The sequence below is a fragment of the Saccoglossus kowalevskii genome, chromosome 8 (genome assembly GCF_978046115.1).
Source record: "Saccoglossus kowalevskii chromosome 8, keSacKowa6.1, whole genome shotgun sequence".
Classification (NCBI taxonomy): domain Eukaryota; kingdom Metazoa; phylum Hemichordata; class Enteropneusta; family Harrimaniidae; genus Saccoglossus; species Saccoglossus kowalevskii.
This window is the reverse complement of record NC_140648.1, coordinates 2,350,247-2,368,347: the sequence shown is the minus strand read 5'-3', so window position 1 is coordinate 2,368,347 and position 18,101 is coordinate 2,350,247. Positions and strand designations below refer to the sequence as shown.

The 18,101-nt window shown below is 35.5% G+C and overlaps 1 protein-coding gene across 2 annotated transcripts in view; it reads right to left on the bottom strand.

The window, feature by feature from the left end:
* LOC100378401 (small ribosomal subunit protein uS9m-like) overlaps window positions 1–18,101 on the bottom strand; it is a 30,239-nt gene that overhangs the window by 11,750 nt on the left and 388 nt on the right. The window contains exons 1-3 of one of the 2 annotated variants that reach the window (XM_085502010.1): window positions 3,189–3,250; window positions 2,543–2,630; window positions 347–450 (exon numbers count right to left, since the gene is read on the bottom strand). In XM_085502010.1, coding sequence (XP_085358136.1) covers window positions 347–450; window positions 2,543–2,573 — 135 coding nt within the window. In that variant the 5' untranslated portion in view covers window positions 2,574–2,630; window positions 3,189–3,250. Of the gene's footprint in view, window positions 1–346; window positions 451–2,542; window positions 2,631–3,188; window positions 3,251–18,101 lie in introns of those variants that run through there. The other variant, XM_085502009.1, reaches the window with a different exon arrangement.

Here is an 18,101-nt window from a genome sequence, read left to right as displayed (position 1 = left end):
GAGGGATGCAACTCGCATGACCTTGTCAGGCTAGCTACTGTAGAATGCTTTATTTTCGCTTGAAACCTATTTTCAATGAAGGCATGATTCAGTGAAAATAAATTCCATACACAACACCAAAAAAGTCGTTTCAGCGAAAATTAATTCCAGCTAAAATAAAGTATTTTACATAAAACTGTGAACTGTCTTGGATGCAATGCGGATCCTGTTGCTGAAAGAGCTGTATATTACACAGATTGTATACCTCATAAAGAACCAATTTCAAACATGATGTGACACAACTGCAAGGCTGTAAACTTAAAATCAATTAGCACACTATTTTACAGACACAGTTAAAAGTACTCACATCAATATCTTTCTGTGAAAAATTTTCTGGATCCTCTCCCATCATGTTTGCAAGATGGCGTTTTCCTCTCTCAAACTCCTCAACTTCTTTTTTAAATAATGCATCTGTGAAAGAGGTTCAATGGCGATTATGTCTCAAACTATAAATTACTAAATCAAAATACAATATCAAAATACAATATCAAAATACAATATCAAAGGTTAACTTGCACAATGAATACATCTATCAGTAGGGTCAACCATACTACAGCAATTCTCAACTTTCAAACTCACCTCTAGGTCTTTCATTTGACATCAGAATGCATGCATTGTATGAAGCTGATTATTGGTAGCTAGTCTATATACATAACTAAAATGGATAATAGTAGCATTGCAAAAATAGTTGCTTGCTAAGGAATTAAATATCCATTAGGTAAATCATAGACCCGGGTCTATGGGTAAATCAAACATCAACAGCAACTTTGGTAAGTCTATAAACCAAATGCAGAAAATAGGACTACTTTTGCACCCCCTTCTTTGATGATTTTATTTTGTAGATAAAGTCGTTGCAGTATATTTCCTGAAATTCCACATGTCATGTGACAAGTAGTAGATTTCCAATGGTAGCAATTCCTTACATTATATTGCGTTGTTGTTCACAAACATTACCAGATAGTTGCTGCTTGGCTTTGTAAATTTGTATGTATACAAATCAAATTCAAGTGGTCATCATTTGTGGTGTATGCATAATTTGCATAATTAGGTAATTGTCTTTAGTTGCTCAACATTCAAGTATAATTTTTTCGAACTCCTAAAAATATCACTTGATATATATAACATAGTTGAACTCTGGTGGCCTTGCCCTTTGTTATATAATATTATTCCTTTTATCATAGTTTGTTCAATATGAATATGCATTGTCATAATTAATTTTGAATACAAACAAGTTTTGGGGTTGAAACAGGAGTGGGGAAGCAGTCTACCGAATGTCCTTGATAGATGTAAATATCTTACAAAAACATTGGTGCCTAATTTGTTTAATTATTTTAGGGGACATAATTTCCAGCTTTATTCAAAGTGATTCAGATATTTTAGTATAAAAACAAATGTCTCATCTCAGCTGCATTTAGACGTGAATAGATTCATAAATCATGCAAGATACCAGAAAATCTTAGCTGGCTTTTGTCCAAGTATTTTGTACAGGTGTCTGTCAAAAACAAATTATATATCAGTTGCTATCTAAAATCACAAACTTTATTTCTGTTGAAAAAAATCTATTCTATTAATGTAGAAAAATTAGTATAAAATGTTGACGTCTCGACAATACTTTTGATGTGTAAAGGGTAGATCATTATTTTAATGGGAAGCCATGAATGTTTTTCTTATTTTGTTCTTGATGCGCGTCTAGAAGTGTTATAATGGTGGAACGGCAGATTGACCTGGAAATGCCATATCAGAAGGTTTCTGTGCTGTTTCAACGGTGTTCATTGTATCTATCTCCATTGAAATATTTTAGGAGTAATTTTAGTGTTTGGTGTCCAGACACATTGTCAGCTGGTGTTGCTAAGTTTCCAGGAAGAAAAATATATTTGAGTAAGATTTCATGTTGTACAGCAGCACGGAAAGGGACGGCTCAAGAAATATATTTATGATTTGAAAGTTCAATCGACAATTCGGTAAGCGGGAAAAACCCCTGCTACAAAACACAGATATATTAAAAAATACATACAATTTACTAGAATGGCTTCAGTTTTGGATACAGACTTATTATCGTGTTTGAGTGACAGAAAATAGCACATCATTTTAAGATAAATAAAGAGAAAAAGAAACGCAACTCGTTTATATTTGTATAATTGTGTGCCATTGACAAGTAAATATACTATGTACATATACTATCATGTAAAATATGAGTTTACTGCCATAATATAAACCAAGAATGCAAAGCAACCAAATTATTGTTACTGTCAAACTGTAAAAAAACAATAATTGATAACTGCAGCAATGAGTACTGTAAAATCTGTATTAGAAGCCTCAGCTTTTATTAAAATGGTACAATGCAACAGGGGGAATGCGGCTTCTATTAGAGCATCTACACATATGAGAAATGGTGAATTTTTGGGTCTCAATTGTTTAAAACGAATGGGTGCAGCTTCTATTAGGGATGCTGCTTCTAATAGAGATTTTATTGTAGTACCTCAAACCTCCAAAACATACATACCATAGGCTGATTTTTTGGCAGTGTACGCCATTTCTGCTCTACTAGGAGCAACTTCTTTTACTTCTTCCTTGACTCCACTTGTAAATGCCTGGAAAATTGATAAATATATTAATTAATGGGTGTAATATAATTTTAGTCCATACATGTACACTCACAGAAATACCCATCAAGTATTAGTAAGAGAATTTATTATATAACCTGGATAAATAGAAATTATGTTTGTATTTTCTTCAATTATTCTTCACTCTGTCATTTGTAAATTTTTCTTTACCTTCACGCTTTCTTTACAAATTTCTTCAGCCCACAATAGTTTTCAAATGGGAAACCCTTTTATGCAAATATCAGTATACATGTAATATTTGCTGTATATCATATTCAGTACTACTACATATTGTGTTTTCATTGATCAATTATCTGCTTTTTTACTGAGGCACAAGATTGTAATCTGTATTTTGTTTATGAATCTGCACCTGGTCCAATTTCTGCAATGCTGTATGTTGACTCTGCCCTTGGGAACTACCGATACCCATTAACTTAATACCGGTACTTGTCAGTGTAAAAATTAAAAAAAAGCTTAAAGTCAGATGCCACAGAACCACAGATTTAACCACACAGATACTGTGAATTGAAAAAGCAGACACATTACCTCAAAATGCACAGTAAATACATACTTTGGGTCATACAATTATCATTTGGAGTGTTGAGAACTCCAAATACAGATTGAAATTATTCAAATGTGTTTTCAACCAATAGTTATTGTCAAATTATGCAAAGTGACAGCTTTAAAACATTTTCAGAAATGATAAGGTAGTTGTTTTCAGACAACGAACTGAAAATAGTTAATTCTTAATATTTGTTTTGAGTCATTATGAGCAGCTGTGACATCTGAGTCATGCCTGGCAACTCACACATGAACACAATGTCTTGCATTTCACACACTATGACATTCTACAATCATTTCAGTTCTATTTTTAGTAAATCAATCTGCTCAGCTGCACTTGCTCGCTCGTTCGCCAGATGTTGCCTGTTACATACATGTATTTTATATATTATTCCTTAACACTTTATTCAGCTGAAAATACAAATGAACTGTATCACTATGTGTTAAAGACGAGTAGTGATATAACTGTATTAATACAACTGTAAATATTAGGGAAAAATCTATAGATAACATGTGTATATATAGAAGGGTATGGAAGATTAAAATTTAAAAATGATGCACATCCCGTCCATGGGCACTGTATGCATAACGAAACAGCTCATTCACGATAAACCATAATTAGTATGGTGTTAAATGATACGCCGATCATTTTCAGTCATTTGGATCAGTGGTGTCAAACGAATCATCTGTGGCGTCATCTTGATTCCTGCTCAAGTTCACACAAATCAATAAACAAATCAATAGTAAACCAATAAACTTGCTCAGCTGCACTCGCTCGCACGGTAATGCCTGGTCCATATTATTTTCCTGTTTATTTGAAAAACTTGAAATTGGGGAAAATAGTTACATCTTTGCAGCACTAATGACATTGACATGGGTATGGGTGTCAATGAGGTAGAAAGACTGCGGTATGTAAGTTGGAACATAAAGCACAATTGTCCAGGCAAAACACTCACTCCTAACCCATGATCTTACAATCAATAATAAAGTACATACACACTTTTTTCATACAATGACTGTAATTATTTTATTATATACAAGTAATTCACAGTATTTTGGGGGCTTTATTTAGCCACTGGAGCATTGCACTATGCATGAAGCACAGATCGTTTAGTATGACCAAAAATACATTTTTGTAGTGTTGGTTATATATGGAAAAATTTTTCTTTTATCGTACGACAAGCTGTCATTTATGTTTTCTAAAGGATGATACTTTTTGTCACTATCCCTTGCAGAGTCTTCGAGTACATGACCTGACCTAGGGAGCAACATATATAGCCGCAACTAGACACAGGCGACATTTTACACCAAAATTGTTGGTATTTCACATTTTTTTAAAAAATCCCTAGCTTCTGTTGAAAGACTGTGTGTTACCGGTATTTAAAATAAATATATTGAATATTTTAACATTCAGTGCTAAAATCTTTTCAAATGTTAAAATAATGAAAAAGTAGATCCTGCGCTAGGAGACATGAATGTGAATCAAAGATTCAACATAGAGTTTGACTGCTATGTGACGTCACAACTGGGGCGACTCGAAGCAGTTTTTACTACCCGCGCTTCCAGAGCTGAGGAAGTCTTACATGAGTTTTGCTCACATAGCAATGGACCTGTCACTAATACATCTAATACATCTGTGTGCGCCTTGCCGCTTCAAATTAGCCTGTGGCAGAGACAAGTGGGGCGTTCCTTGGCAACTACCTAGCTTAGTGATAAAAGATCCACAGTCTCTGCGAAGGAGAATGACTTTTTGTATAACTTTCTAGACTGTCTAGAAACACATCATTTATTTAAAATAAAGGATACAGTGATTAGGTGTCAGACTGTAATGAGCTTCAAATAGTTGTTATTGTGTAATACTGGTACATGTGCAGGTAATCAACAAGGCATTGACTGACTGCTTCATGTCGTGTGACCCTTTGTTTCACTTTTTGACAATCCGCAAAATTAAAACACCACGATACGATTGGTCTGCGAAACAAAATGTTTCTACAGTATTATAAAGGAAAATTGTAGGAACAAGCCATGCATGGCACAGTCCTGTTAGTTATCAAATTTAAGACAGTTTTGTTTGTAGTAATTATGATGATTGTTTAACATTAAAATGATTGACATTTGTATCTGATCGTCAAACAAGTACTTGTCCACATTGAGAGATATTTCTCTGGAACAGCATTCAAAATTAGCCATTTTGAATCTCATCTGAAAAACAAAATGATGTGCATCAAGCTTCTATAATGTCCAATGTATATATCAAATTTGAACAAAATTCATCTGTAAACAGCAGAGAAATACTTAATTTTGATGATTTTTCAGTATGTATCTTTGCAATGCCTGGACCAATCACAACTTCACACATACATCATACATGACATTATACATATGCACGTCAATTTGTTTCACGATCTGATTCAATGGCAGCCATTTTTGTGCTAAAAATCATCAAAATCAAGCATTTCTCTGCTGTTTACAGATGGATTTTGTTCAAACTTGGTATATACATTAGACATTATGGGACTTTGATGCAAATAATTTTGTTTTTCCGATAAGATTCAAAATGGCCAACTGGCGGCCATTTTGTTTTAATGAATGTGGTTCTCGTGCCATATGTTTAACTTATGCTTTCACTGATTATGTTCAAATTTTAAATATTCATTATACATCATGTCATAGATAGACAGATATATTGGTTTGACGATCCTATTCAAAATGGCCAAATGGTGGCCATTTTTGTGCTAAATAATCATCATATATCAAGCATTTCTGGCATTTCTGGATGGATTTTGTTCAAAGTTGGTACATACATTAGACAGTACGGGTTCCTGAAGCACGTCATTTTATTTTTCAGATTGTATTTAAAATGGCTTACTGACGGCAATTTTGCTTTAATGATTGGGGTTCTAGAGCCATATTTCTTAAATGCTTTGACTGATTATATTCAAATTTTATATATTCGTTACACATCATGTTATATATATACATGTATTCACAATGGCTGATTTTGAATGCTGTTCCGGAGCAATATCTCTCAATATGGACAAGTACTAATTTGACGATCAGATACAAATGTCAATCATTTTAATGTTAAAAAATCATATTCCTGACATGGTTATACCGTATTACCCCGGGCACGCGCCCAGGGGCCTGAACATACAAAATCGGGAAAAAATGGGGGTGGGCGCTTACCCGAGGACCACCCCAAAAAAGATTTTAAAAAGTTGTTTTTGTGATCGTATGATAAGGTCAAATAAAGGAATGCTTTCGTACACTTTGTACACGTACTTATTTCTTGATTTATGCTAGGTTTCAATAAATGTGAGCACTCGGTCAAGAACTGTGGGAACACAGGGGATCGAATTTCAAGAATAATACTTGTTTTATGTCAGCGAATGAAGTTGTATTACTCACTGAAATTGGCTACAAAGTATGGTAAGTATTGTAATCAATGCACGGTTACATTTTTAGTAACCGTGATCAGTGCATGCAAGTCGAAACGACCGGGAAAAACTACCGCTTGTAATCCAAGATGGCGATGACCTCATTAGCATAATTTTGTTCACGCACGTATTGATACATCGCATCGTAATTACTGAAGAATAGCAGACAGGGTTATGAAACAAATAAACCTTTTATTACTGATGTGAAATGTTTACAAACTATTGTGAATACATAAACATATCCAAATGGCGATACATAAAAAACAGACTGAAAATAAACTCTGGTCGATCTCATTAACATGATTTATTCACGCACCCACACACGTGACAAAATTACAAAAATAACGATGATGCAACAAGTTCCCATCGTCGGCATGCCTCATTATGGTTATCGTAATGGACTTGAGGTCGGCAAAATGTTTTTTCTTCAACGACAGAAAAATAATCCACATGACCATAATGCCATAGCTGTGATGAAGGATGGAAAGAAAGTTTACGACGTGATGTCTCAAAAGTGCAGGCTCCCGTTATGGATTCACAGTCAGCGAAATACTACGTTTTGAAACCAAGGCTAAGTGCTTCAAACCACTCACCAAGGTATGGATCGTTGCAATATTGCAATATTGGATTCATCGTGAATGAAGAGAAAGCAGAACGTGTACGCCACATGCTGCGTGGTTCATCTTACGTCGTTAAGTTCCAATGAGTTTTTACGTAAAAACACAAACAAAGCGGCCCTTTTCAGGGCCACCACACACTCCAAAAAGAGAACTACCGTAACAAACACACTATTTAAATAAATCGACCGCGTTCGTTTTTGACAAATAAAACTGTATTGTTGACCCCGTTCTTGGCTAAAAATCACCCTGGGCGTTTAACCGAGGATGTCTCCAACATGTAACTTTTGTGAAAACAGGGGGTGGGCGCTTGCCCAGGGAGGGGCTCGTGCCCGAGGTAATACGGTATTCCAGCTATATTACAATAAACAAAACTATATATCTTAAATTTGATAACTGTGGGGGACTGTGCCATGCATGGCTTGTTGTACTTAATGTATCTCAATGTTTGTTGGATAAACTAATTATTATGCAAATTAGATGTGATGTTATACAAATTACCCACAAGGCTTGGCATGTGTCATGGTGTTATAGCGCCAACTACAGTTTATACTTGTAATTTATATGTATTCGTTCTGCACATGCTCAATAAAGACACTTTCCAACCGGACACCATCTTATCTGAGTTATTTATAGTTTACATGGTGTCAGAAGTCGCTGATTACTGCAAATATGGAAGGCCTCCGTCCACCTAAACCTCTTAAATTAGAAGGTAACGTTGCTGAGAACAAGAGAAATTGGCTACAGCAATTCGAATAGTACCGAACAGCCACATATTTCAAGTCAAAGGGCGAGAACCTACAGTGTGCCACGCTACTCCACTGTATTTGCGAGGAAGCCTATCAAAGTCGCATCTCAAGACAATGATAAATACAGGCGCCAGTGCTAGTGCTGTAAGTATGAATAGGGTCAATAGTCGCTGTGCAGTCAGGCCAAAGGAATCGACAGGGTCTAAACATATATCAAATTCTGATCAGTAGAATAACTGTGTAAATTGTGGGATGCAACACCCAGCAAAACAATGTCCAGCGTATGGAAAAAATGTCACTGATGTGGCAAAATGAATCATTATCAACGTGTTTGCTGATCACCAAACAATGCAGTAGTACGACCAAACGTGAAAAACAAGTACACACAGTAGAACAAGATGACGAACATGATGAAATACAACAACTTGAGCAACTCTTTATTGGAACAGTACAGTCAAAACCGACTAATATAGGAGACTCACAGTGGAATGTTACATTACCAATTGGTCCCAAACATGATAAAGTCTCATTCAAAATGGAGCCAAAGCAAATATGATGCCATACTTATTACTACAAGTTTCGTGAAGTACGTAAATCTCCTCCACTGTCCAAGGCCAACATCAAGTTATCAACATATGATGGATCAGAAATCAAAGTCCGTGGAAAATGTATGCTGCAAGTTACGCATAAATCATGTGACAACCAAGTAGAATTCATAGTGACCAATGAGAAAACAGAAGCTATTATAGGTGCAAAATCTAGCGTAGATTTAGGCCAACTGAAGCGTATTTACAACATAAATGACGACATACAACCAAAGTGTGGCACAAAGCCCACTAGTGAATCACAATCAATTCTTGATGAATATAAAGATCTATTTCACGGGATTGGATGTCTCAAAACACCAGATCATTATATTAACTTGAGAGAAAATGCAGTACCAATCATATATCCTCCTAGAAAAATGCCAGAATCATTGAAACCGCATCTCAAGGATGAGTTGTCCAGATTGCAACAACAGGACATCACCAGTAGTGTGGATGAACCCACTGACTGGGTAAATCCAATCGTGTGTGTAGAAAAATCAGATGGCACTATACGGATATGCCTAGATCCTAAAGAACCTAATCAATCAATAAAACGCGGACACTACGAATTACCAACAGCAGATGAAATTAGTGCAAAGTTAGCAGGTGCACAATATTTCTCTGTGTTGGATGCCTCTAGTTCATTTTGGCAAATAAAACTGGACATAGAAAGTTCCAAGCTTACTACGTTCAACAACTGTTTTGAGCGATATCAATTCAACAGATTACCATTTGGAATCTCAAGTACCTCAGAAGCCTTCCAGAAAGTTTTAGCACAAAATTTAGAAGGTCTAGAAGGTTGCTGCAACTCAGTAGATGATATCGTCTTCGTAAAATTGGATTACGTCTAAAACAAACGAAATGCGTCGTTGGTGCAACAGAAGTAGTGTATGTGGGTCTACTGCTAACACAACAAGGCATCAACCCAATCCAGCGAAGGTGGAGGCGATTATTAAAATGCCACATCCACAAGACAAACATTCGCTAATGAAATTCATGGGCATGATACAGTATTTTGACAAATTTATACCAAACCAAACCTGTCTAGCTAATTGCGCCACTACGTGAATTACTACAGAAAGACACTAGTTGGCATTGGGATGAACCGCAAAATAAAGCAACAGAAATTCTCAAGACAAAATTAAACGAAACACCAGTGCTTGGTTAATCCACACAAGGAGTTAACTGTTACAGCTGATGTATCCAAAGACGGAATCGGAGCAGCATTACTTCAAGAAAATCATCCGATTGCATTTGTTTCAAGGGCATTGACCCCATGTGAACAAAACTACGTGCAAATAGAAAAGGAGGCTTTGGCAGCCACTTTTGCATGTGAACAATTTCATATGTACGTGTATGGGAGAGATTTCAGATTAGAATCGAACCACAAACCATTAAAAACAATCGCTAAGAAACCACTTTTCAAAGCACCACCACGCTTTCTACTCTGTCTACAGAAGTACAGATATACACTAGTGCACGTGCCAGGGAAACAGCTCATTATTGCCGATGCGCTATCCAGAGCTAATCTTCTAAGCCAAGAAGAAAGTGACATGGAAAAGGAAGTGAACTGCCAAGTACACTTACTCACAAGCTCACTTGCAGTATCTGAAGCGAAACTAAAAGGACTTCAGACTGCAACAAAACAAGACACTGAAATACAGAAACTCAAGAATGTAATTAGAAACGGATTTCCATCACACAGACAAAACCTTGATAGTTTGCTGGGACCATACTGGCAAGATCAAGACGAATACCATGAGTCAAAGTGACTGATATTCAAAGGAAACCGCATCGTCTCACCACGATCTCGCAGATCTGAAATGATACGGTCAGTGCAAGATCAGGTGTACTTTTCGTATGACACAGTGTTATGCTCCCACATTTTAAAAATAGAGCTCTAAAAAAACATTTTAAAAACAGAGGCTACATCATGAAATTTATATTGTAACTGCCTTGTTGTTATATATTTTTTATTAATTTGCCTTCTTTCCTTTATTATAACTGTATATTACTACAAGAATGACCATTTATCTGAAACTGTCATTCGTTATGAAAATTAGTAATTTTGCACAAGAATGATTTCATCATGAAATATGTGACATTTTAAATAACTCATGTGAATATTTCTGCCTTTTCTGTAATGATTATAAGTTTACTGATGTAGATGACTGACACATTTCCTTGAAGAATCAAGTTTAGAGTCCTGGTTGAGCCACAAAATGTCATGTGTGATTGTCCCCCTGGATCGTGTAGTCTCCGTAGTACCCTGTCCATTGACAGGGCAAAAATGTCAGATATAACCTTTTCCCACATATCCATTACTACATCCTGCCTAGTCTCATAATACATCATAACCACATTCCATATATATTTTTTTATGATAGGATGGAGCAAAATAAGGTGAAAAGTAGTCTCCGTAGTAGCATGTAGTCTTCGTAGTAACTGTCATCCTTCAAATATATATAGAATGTACAATGTATATTCTGGGCTACTTTTTTATTGCAACCTATTATTTTTAATGTACTTTTATATTTGAATATATAGTGATACATTCACAAGTTAAATTATGAATGGTTTACCCTTGTTCACTTACTGTACTAGCGAACCAATACCAAAACGTTATCCTAGGCACTGATTGTATTGTGCATTTGTGCCTTCTTTTCAGATAAACTTGATTTCCCAACAATTATAGTGTAGATCACTGGCTGGGACCCAGATATATAGCAATAACATCAGTATAAAATATATAAAATACATTGTTTGGTAGTCATACAAGCTACTATGGAGACTACATACATATAGCTCCGCTGTTAGCAATGCACATTTCAATTACGAACTGAAGATATCATTAGAAAATGAACAATATGTATAGTATCAAAGCAATCAGACTTGTGGTTTTTAACAAGAAGTCGAAAATATCACTTTTTACCAAAAATTACAAAAATATTCATCAAAATTACAGAATTGAAGATATCACCATAAAATGAACAAATCTGAGAGAGGTCCACATAGAGTACCTATATATGTATTATCAAAGTACCGTAAAATCTGTATTAGAAGCCCCATCTGTAATAGAAGTCGCACCCTTTAATTTTGAATAATTGAGAACCAAAATATCATCATTTTTCATATGTGTAGATGCCCTAATAGAAGCCGCATCCCCTCTGTTGCATTGTACCATTTTAATTAATAAAAGCCGCGGTTTCTAATACAGATTTTACAGTAATAGGACTTGCGGTTTTTACAAGAAGTCGAAAATATCACTTTTTACCAAAAATGACAAAAATATTCACCAAAAATAGAGAATTTGACATGAAATTAGAAAGAACCATCCAAAGTACTTGCATATCAAATTTGAAAATATTCTGACTTGCGGTTTCAAAGAAGAAGTTGAAAATGTAAAGTTGATGACGACTGACAATGTTGATGAACAATCAGTATATGAACAGCACCACTGTGTCAACAGCGAAGCTAATAAAAAATATTGACGTCACTGCAAAATGCAATTTAATTATTCTGAATGCCTAAAACATCCTAATTTAGCTGTTGCAGAATGAGTGGTGTTTGGTGTGTTGGTCTTGTGCTTTACAAATTACATAGACAACTTATAAATTGTACACATTTTGTGAAGCTACCATGAAGCAAGATTCAAAGACTGTAATGGTTTATTGCGAAGGAGAAAAAAACAAGATAGACATCCATTTTGTTTATGTAGACAGGTCAACTTTCCAATGCAATCAACCCTATTCAGACGTAAAAAAATAGAGTACAAGATGACTACATGCCATTCATAGGAGATGCTGAATTGTTCAAGTTATGAAAACATTGAGTTACAAAAAAGTCCATATTTTAGGAACCACACCCACTTTTGTGAAACCACAAACAAATTTTAAATCTGTTAAATTACAAGTTACATTTTTGGTTTTGATCAACGTTCAAAATTTGTAACTCAAACTTTAATTATCAGTGAACTGAATTTTGAGTTACAAGCAACATACAACATTGTCAGGGTTCTGCAGCTCAAAAAGAATGCTTGAGTGTGATAGTTCATTGAGAGGAAAAAAATTGCACAACAGTGTACATGGCTGAAGTAAGTAATATTTTAAACAAATATATAATATTTTCACCTTTCTAACATTGATACCTAGCTGATCTCAAAGCATGAACCAATCAAATGTGATCACTACTATATACAATGACTATCGACTTAAAAATATTTGTAACCATATTTGAATTTTGTGAAGTCAACAAGATCAGAAGGTCTGTCTGCTTGATCAAATAAGCCCAACATCTCATAGCAGCTATTTGAAGATAGTGTTTGTGCTGTTCAACTTCCAGTTTTGACCAATCAACATGCTCAATTCAGGTTTGCAAAATATGACATCAGGATGAAATTTTAAAATGTTCACTTCAAATAAAAATGTTATTAATCCAAACAGCAAACAAGGTGTGCAAGGTAATGTTGCAAGGTGCAACATTACATAATTTCATAATTTGGTGTAAACTTCATGTACATGTACTTTATATGTGTTCTTGTTAATTTTTACAAAACAAGTGTCACATGTTTGGATATTTTGTACTTGTAGTCTCCATAGTAGCTTAAGGTAGCAGGATAGTTTTTTTGCATGAAAAATGTAAACACCTATAATCGAAATAAATTTTACAAGAAACCATACAATCTATATATGTTTGGAAAGCTCTTGACTTGTATTTTTCTATTATTAATATTTTGTGAACATTGTGTTTGTTTTAGCGTCACGTGGTTCTGAAAATCAGCGGGGCTGATAATTTAACTAACGTGAATAAAATTTTAATTGTCATCTCTACAGTCATTCATGCGATCAAAAACTTTACACTGTTTTGAAGTAAAGGATATGAAGTTTAAATCCGTATTTCTATTTTTTGCATTAAGTTTTTTTTTCTTTCCGAAAATCACAAATTTCCAGCACGTTTTTTGGTGTTAAAGTTAGAGTATACCGTTGGTTTGCGCGAGGTTTGTGAAAAAACGCAATAGAATTTTGCAAATATGCAAATACGGATATGAAGCCAACATATCAAAGAGTAAGAAAAGCTAAACGGCGACATCGTAGCGCTATTCACTGAAACGCTATTTAAAATTAGGTCAACGGTAATTGCCAAAAACCGAACACCGAGAAATCGGCACTTTTATGATTTCAAACTTCAATCAACGTTACCTCCCGTTTCAGCAGCAAAATTTACATGGGCTAATTGTAAATAAAATGCTTTGAAAGTTGTTTTTGAGAAAAATCATGAACCGACATTTATATCTGTGAAAAACTTTGTTTTTTGGCCGTTTTCTTTCACGCTGTGGAGTTTTGTGACGGTCTGTGCTAATAACGAACGGTGACGTCATTCATTAGAGCTTGGATTATGCAAAGTGGGCGGTTCTGTTTGCGAGTAACAAACAATACAGAGACTACACTTGGCAGTTGAAGTGTTTGCAAATACAGTGTATTTATTTTTGGGCCGTTGTGTTTGTAAACTTATTAGTTCAAGCATGCAACGAGTTTCGGAGTCTCCTGGAGGCAGCTCGTACATACTGGCGAAAGGGCGGACCCGTTACTGGTTGAGGTAACCCCTAATAGCTTGACAGTTTCACCAGAGCGCACCGTCCCTTTCCAATCGCTCGCATTCCAATGGCAGCCTTTTTATTTATTTAGAAAACTGCTCCCTTCTTTCGAGATGACGGGAAGCTAGGCTGGCTCAGTTTCGATCGAATACAACTGCCTAGACCGTGACGCCTGCGCTCCACTATTGAGATATTGCCTACTTTGCAAAATTGACAAATCTCTTTTTCTAGGGCGCCTTTCAACAGTGACATGTCAACGAGTCGAATCTCGCTGTCTTCAAACGATCGGCCGTGACATTCACTCTCACTTTCTTCTTCTACGTCGGAAGTTAACAATATTTTCCTGCGAGATACAGACATCTCTCGAACGTTTTGAACAGGAGTGTCACCCACTATATCGAAGTCTGATTCATCGGACTCCCAGTGTCACGGTAAAACTTTCTTCGCCCACTTCATGGCTGACACTGGTTTCGACGGGGAAATCCGTTCTGTACGAACCCAGCATCGTCTCTTTCACAATCTTTTTTGACAGGAGTGATCATTCTTTTGATGTTTTTCTTCTTTCTTCCTCGCTTTCTTTTTCTTGGAAATTTTCGCGTGCTTACTATCTCGTCCATAATTAGTGAATGACAACTAAACTAAAAAATTTCTGATAATAATTGTAAAATGTGACCCAGTGATGTATGCCGGCATGTAGCATTTCCTGTGCTATTAAAAATCAAACCTCGTGTAACCTCAGGTCTTATACTTGTAGATGAATCTCTTCAAAATTTAATTGTAACCGGACTCACAGTTATCATCTATAAAAACTACCTAGATTTTAGATGATCCTTTTATTTTTTACCGAAGTCGTACGAAAAAGTCAACCCTTGCCTTGCGTGAAACACTGGTCCACTATCCGATGTCAAGACGTCGGCCAGGGGGGGGGGGCACGCTACTATTTCGTTGCCGTGCATTTTGTTCGCATGAGTACATTAGATAAAACAACCAAGTATTTATTAGACAGATTTATTACATGTAACATAATTTACGAATTTAGAAAAACCTAAGCATGCAAGTATGCCTACTTGGTGAAAACTCCTCTGAAAAATGGATTATATAAACCAGGTCCAAGCATATTCTTATCATTGACCAACCCTTACATGTAGTTTGTGGCCTGAATTTACATGCAATGCATAGCCACCACAGATGGCCGTATTTTATTGTTTGCAACCATATTTTGTAAAAGGGAGCCCCCTCCCAATGTAACTGCATTACTTCTGGACTAAGAAAGTAACCCCGTGGTCAGACACTTTTCAATGACAAAGCCAAGAAAAAAATATTACAGCAATTTTTTTGTAAGTTTTTATTCTGTTAACATATAATTACATTGAAGTGGTACATTCATGTACTGTTTTGATTATTCAAAATTTGTTGTTTCTAAAGCGATTGTTTTGTCTTTGCTGTACTTCCTGTCTAGAAAGGCAGCAGTGCACACATCTTATCAGCTGTGTGTAAACTACAAACAGATATCTTATCAGTTGTTTGTAAATAGCAAATAAAGAAAGTGGCCCAACTTAAAACTATTTACCCTCAGTTCAGTTATGTTTGTAAACCATGCATATTAATGAGATGCACTAGTTGGGTGTACACTGGATAAACAAAAACTTGGCCATTTGTTTGCACACTAGAAAAAATTCAGTTTACTTGTACAAGATATTTTTTTTCAATAAAATAAATACACCCATGTATGTAGCATGCCTTCGGGAGCTATTCGTGTGATTTTAAAAAAAAAATGTGAAAAGTGCCCAAAAAACTATTCTGCTACCTTAACACAATAACATTCAACCTCATTAAAAGGGTTCCTATGAGAATTTTGCTGCAATTTAAAATCTGAAAGTATTCAACATCACTCTGTCATAACATATTTTTCCACAATGGATTTATAATGCAGGATAATGTTTGAACTTTTTCCAACCCAATATAAAACTACCAGGCAGTTAACATCTACACGTGTTGATTTTTTCTTAAAATTGTTAATTTGCTTACATTTCCATACATACAATTTCCATTAATTATCTTCATAAATGTATAACTTGGCCACAAACAATTTGATAAACTTGTCAATTTAATGTTACAATTGAAATATATTGTCTTGTGATAATGTAGTCTCCGTAGTAAGTAGGTTAAATTTTCAACAAGACATGCAAAGTTGGCGCAAGTGTTCTAAAAAAAATCATTGTATTTTGTGATTCAAGACTGCTGTCAGTAATGATGCCTAACCAGTTATTCTCTGTTTTCATTATGTCTTCAAATGGTGCATTATGTCATGCTGTGAGTAAAATTTCAAAAAATCATTTTTTGGGTAATTTTTTTTTCAAAATACTGTAAAATGAATAATTTTCACTGGGTTTAAATTTCACTGATTTACCATTTCAGGCATATTCAGTGGGTTTTAAATTCACGGTTTCGTCATTTAGATAATGTGTTCTATGCTAAATTTTACATATTCACTGAGTTTTAATTTAGCGCATTTGCCAGTCAGCGAAATAAGCCAAATTAAAACCCAGTGAATAATTACCCCCTTTACAGTAAGTACTTAATAACGTCAAATGTTTCGAATAAAGAAAAAATGTTTTATATGAATACTCAAACCTGAATTTTTTTGTTCAATGGTTTGCACTGAATAAAATTTGATTAAATTATCTCATATATGTAATGTATTTCTTTTAATAATATAGTTATCCATATTTGCCTCAAATTCAGGGAGAAAAAAATCACCTTCTGTGAAACACAAAGGGTACACCTGAACTTGCACTGGCCGATAGATATTGTTCATCAGGGACATCTAGGTATCGAAATGTGCAAACGTCGAGCGAAAAGCTTGTTATTTTGGCCAGGCATGCTGTCCGATCTTACCGACAAAATAAAAAAATGTGGTGTTTGTCAGAAATACTCACGAAAACAACAGAAAGAGCCATTGAAACCCCAAGAAACACCAACTAGACCATGGCAACAAACAGCCAGTGATTTGTTCTATTTCTATTGCAAAGACTATTTGTTAATAGTGGATGCATACTCAGGCTTTTTCGAAGTCGACATGTTAGAAGACACAAGCTCAGAAATCGTCATAAAGCACATTAAACAGTCATTTGCACGTCGGGGTATCCCAGAAACACTCCTAACAGACAACGGTCCACAATTCGTAAATTCAACCCTGACCCTGCACAGTTGGAGGCGTGGCCTGTTCAAAATTTGTTAACAACCAATCATAAGACTGGTTACAAACCACATCAAGGTTACAACTCGGTTAGCCTTGCTAAATTGTTTCGGAACCAGTTTTGTGATTGGTTCTTCGCCTCCAAGTGTGCCGTGCGTTCAGGCCAACCGTTAGTTATTCAGAAATGGAGTCAATTTGTGTAGTTTTCTTGATTTATTCTGCTGATATAAGGAAAATATAGGTAAGGCTTTGGCGAAATTTGAAAAAGCAACTAATATTCTTCAACCTGGTATTTTTTTAAGTTTTATTTTTCATTCTTTTTGACTGTTTTTTAGAGTATAAAAAATTGAGCTGGCTGAAGCCTTCATCCCTTGTCTATTTACCAGCCGATACCACCCCTCGCGCCTCAGAGACTGCATACAGTTGATCATAGTTCCTGGGCTCCATGTGGTCTACCCTTATTTCCAAGACATGTTTAAACATATTTTGAGTGTTACTACATAGACCAGTTTATTATTAAGTTGATAGAGTTTTGAAACGTGTAAAACAAACGTTTATGTATAATTTCATATATGATGTATGTGTGAAGTTTGATTGTGATTGGTCCAGGCATTTCTAGGATACAGGTCCGGACGCACGCACGGGAGCACGGAGGTCAAAACATAAGTCCCCGTTTTCGGACTAATAAACTGGCCCCAAAATTGCAACGGTTCATC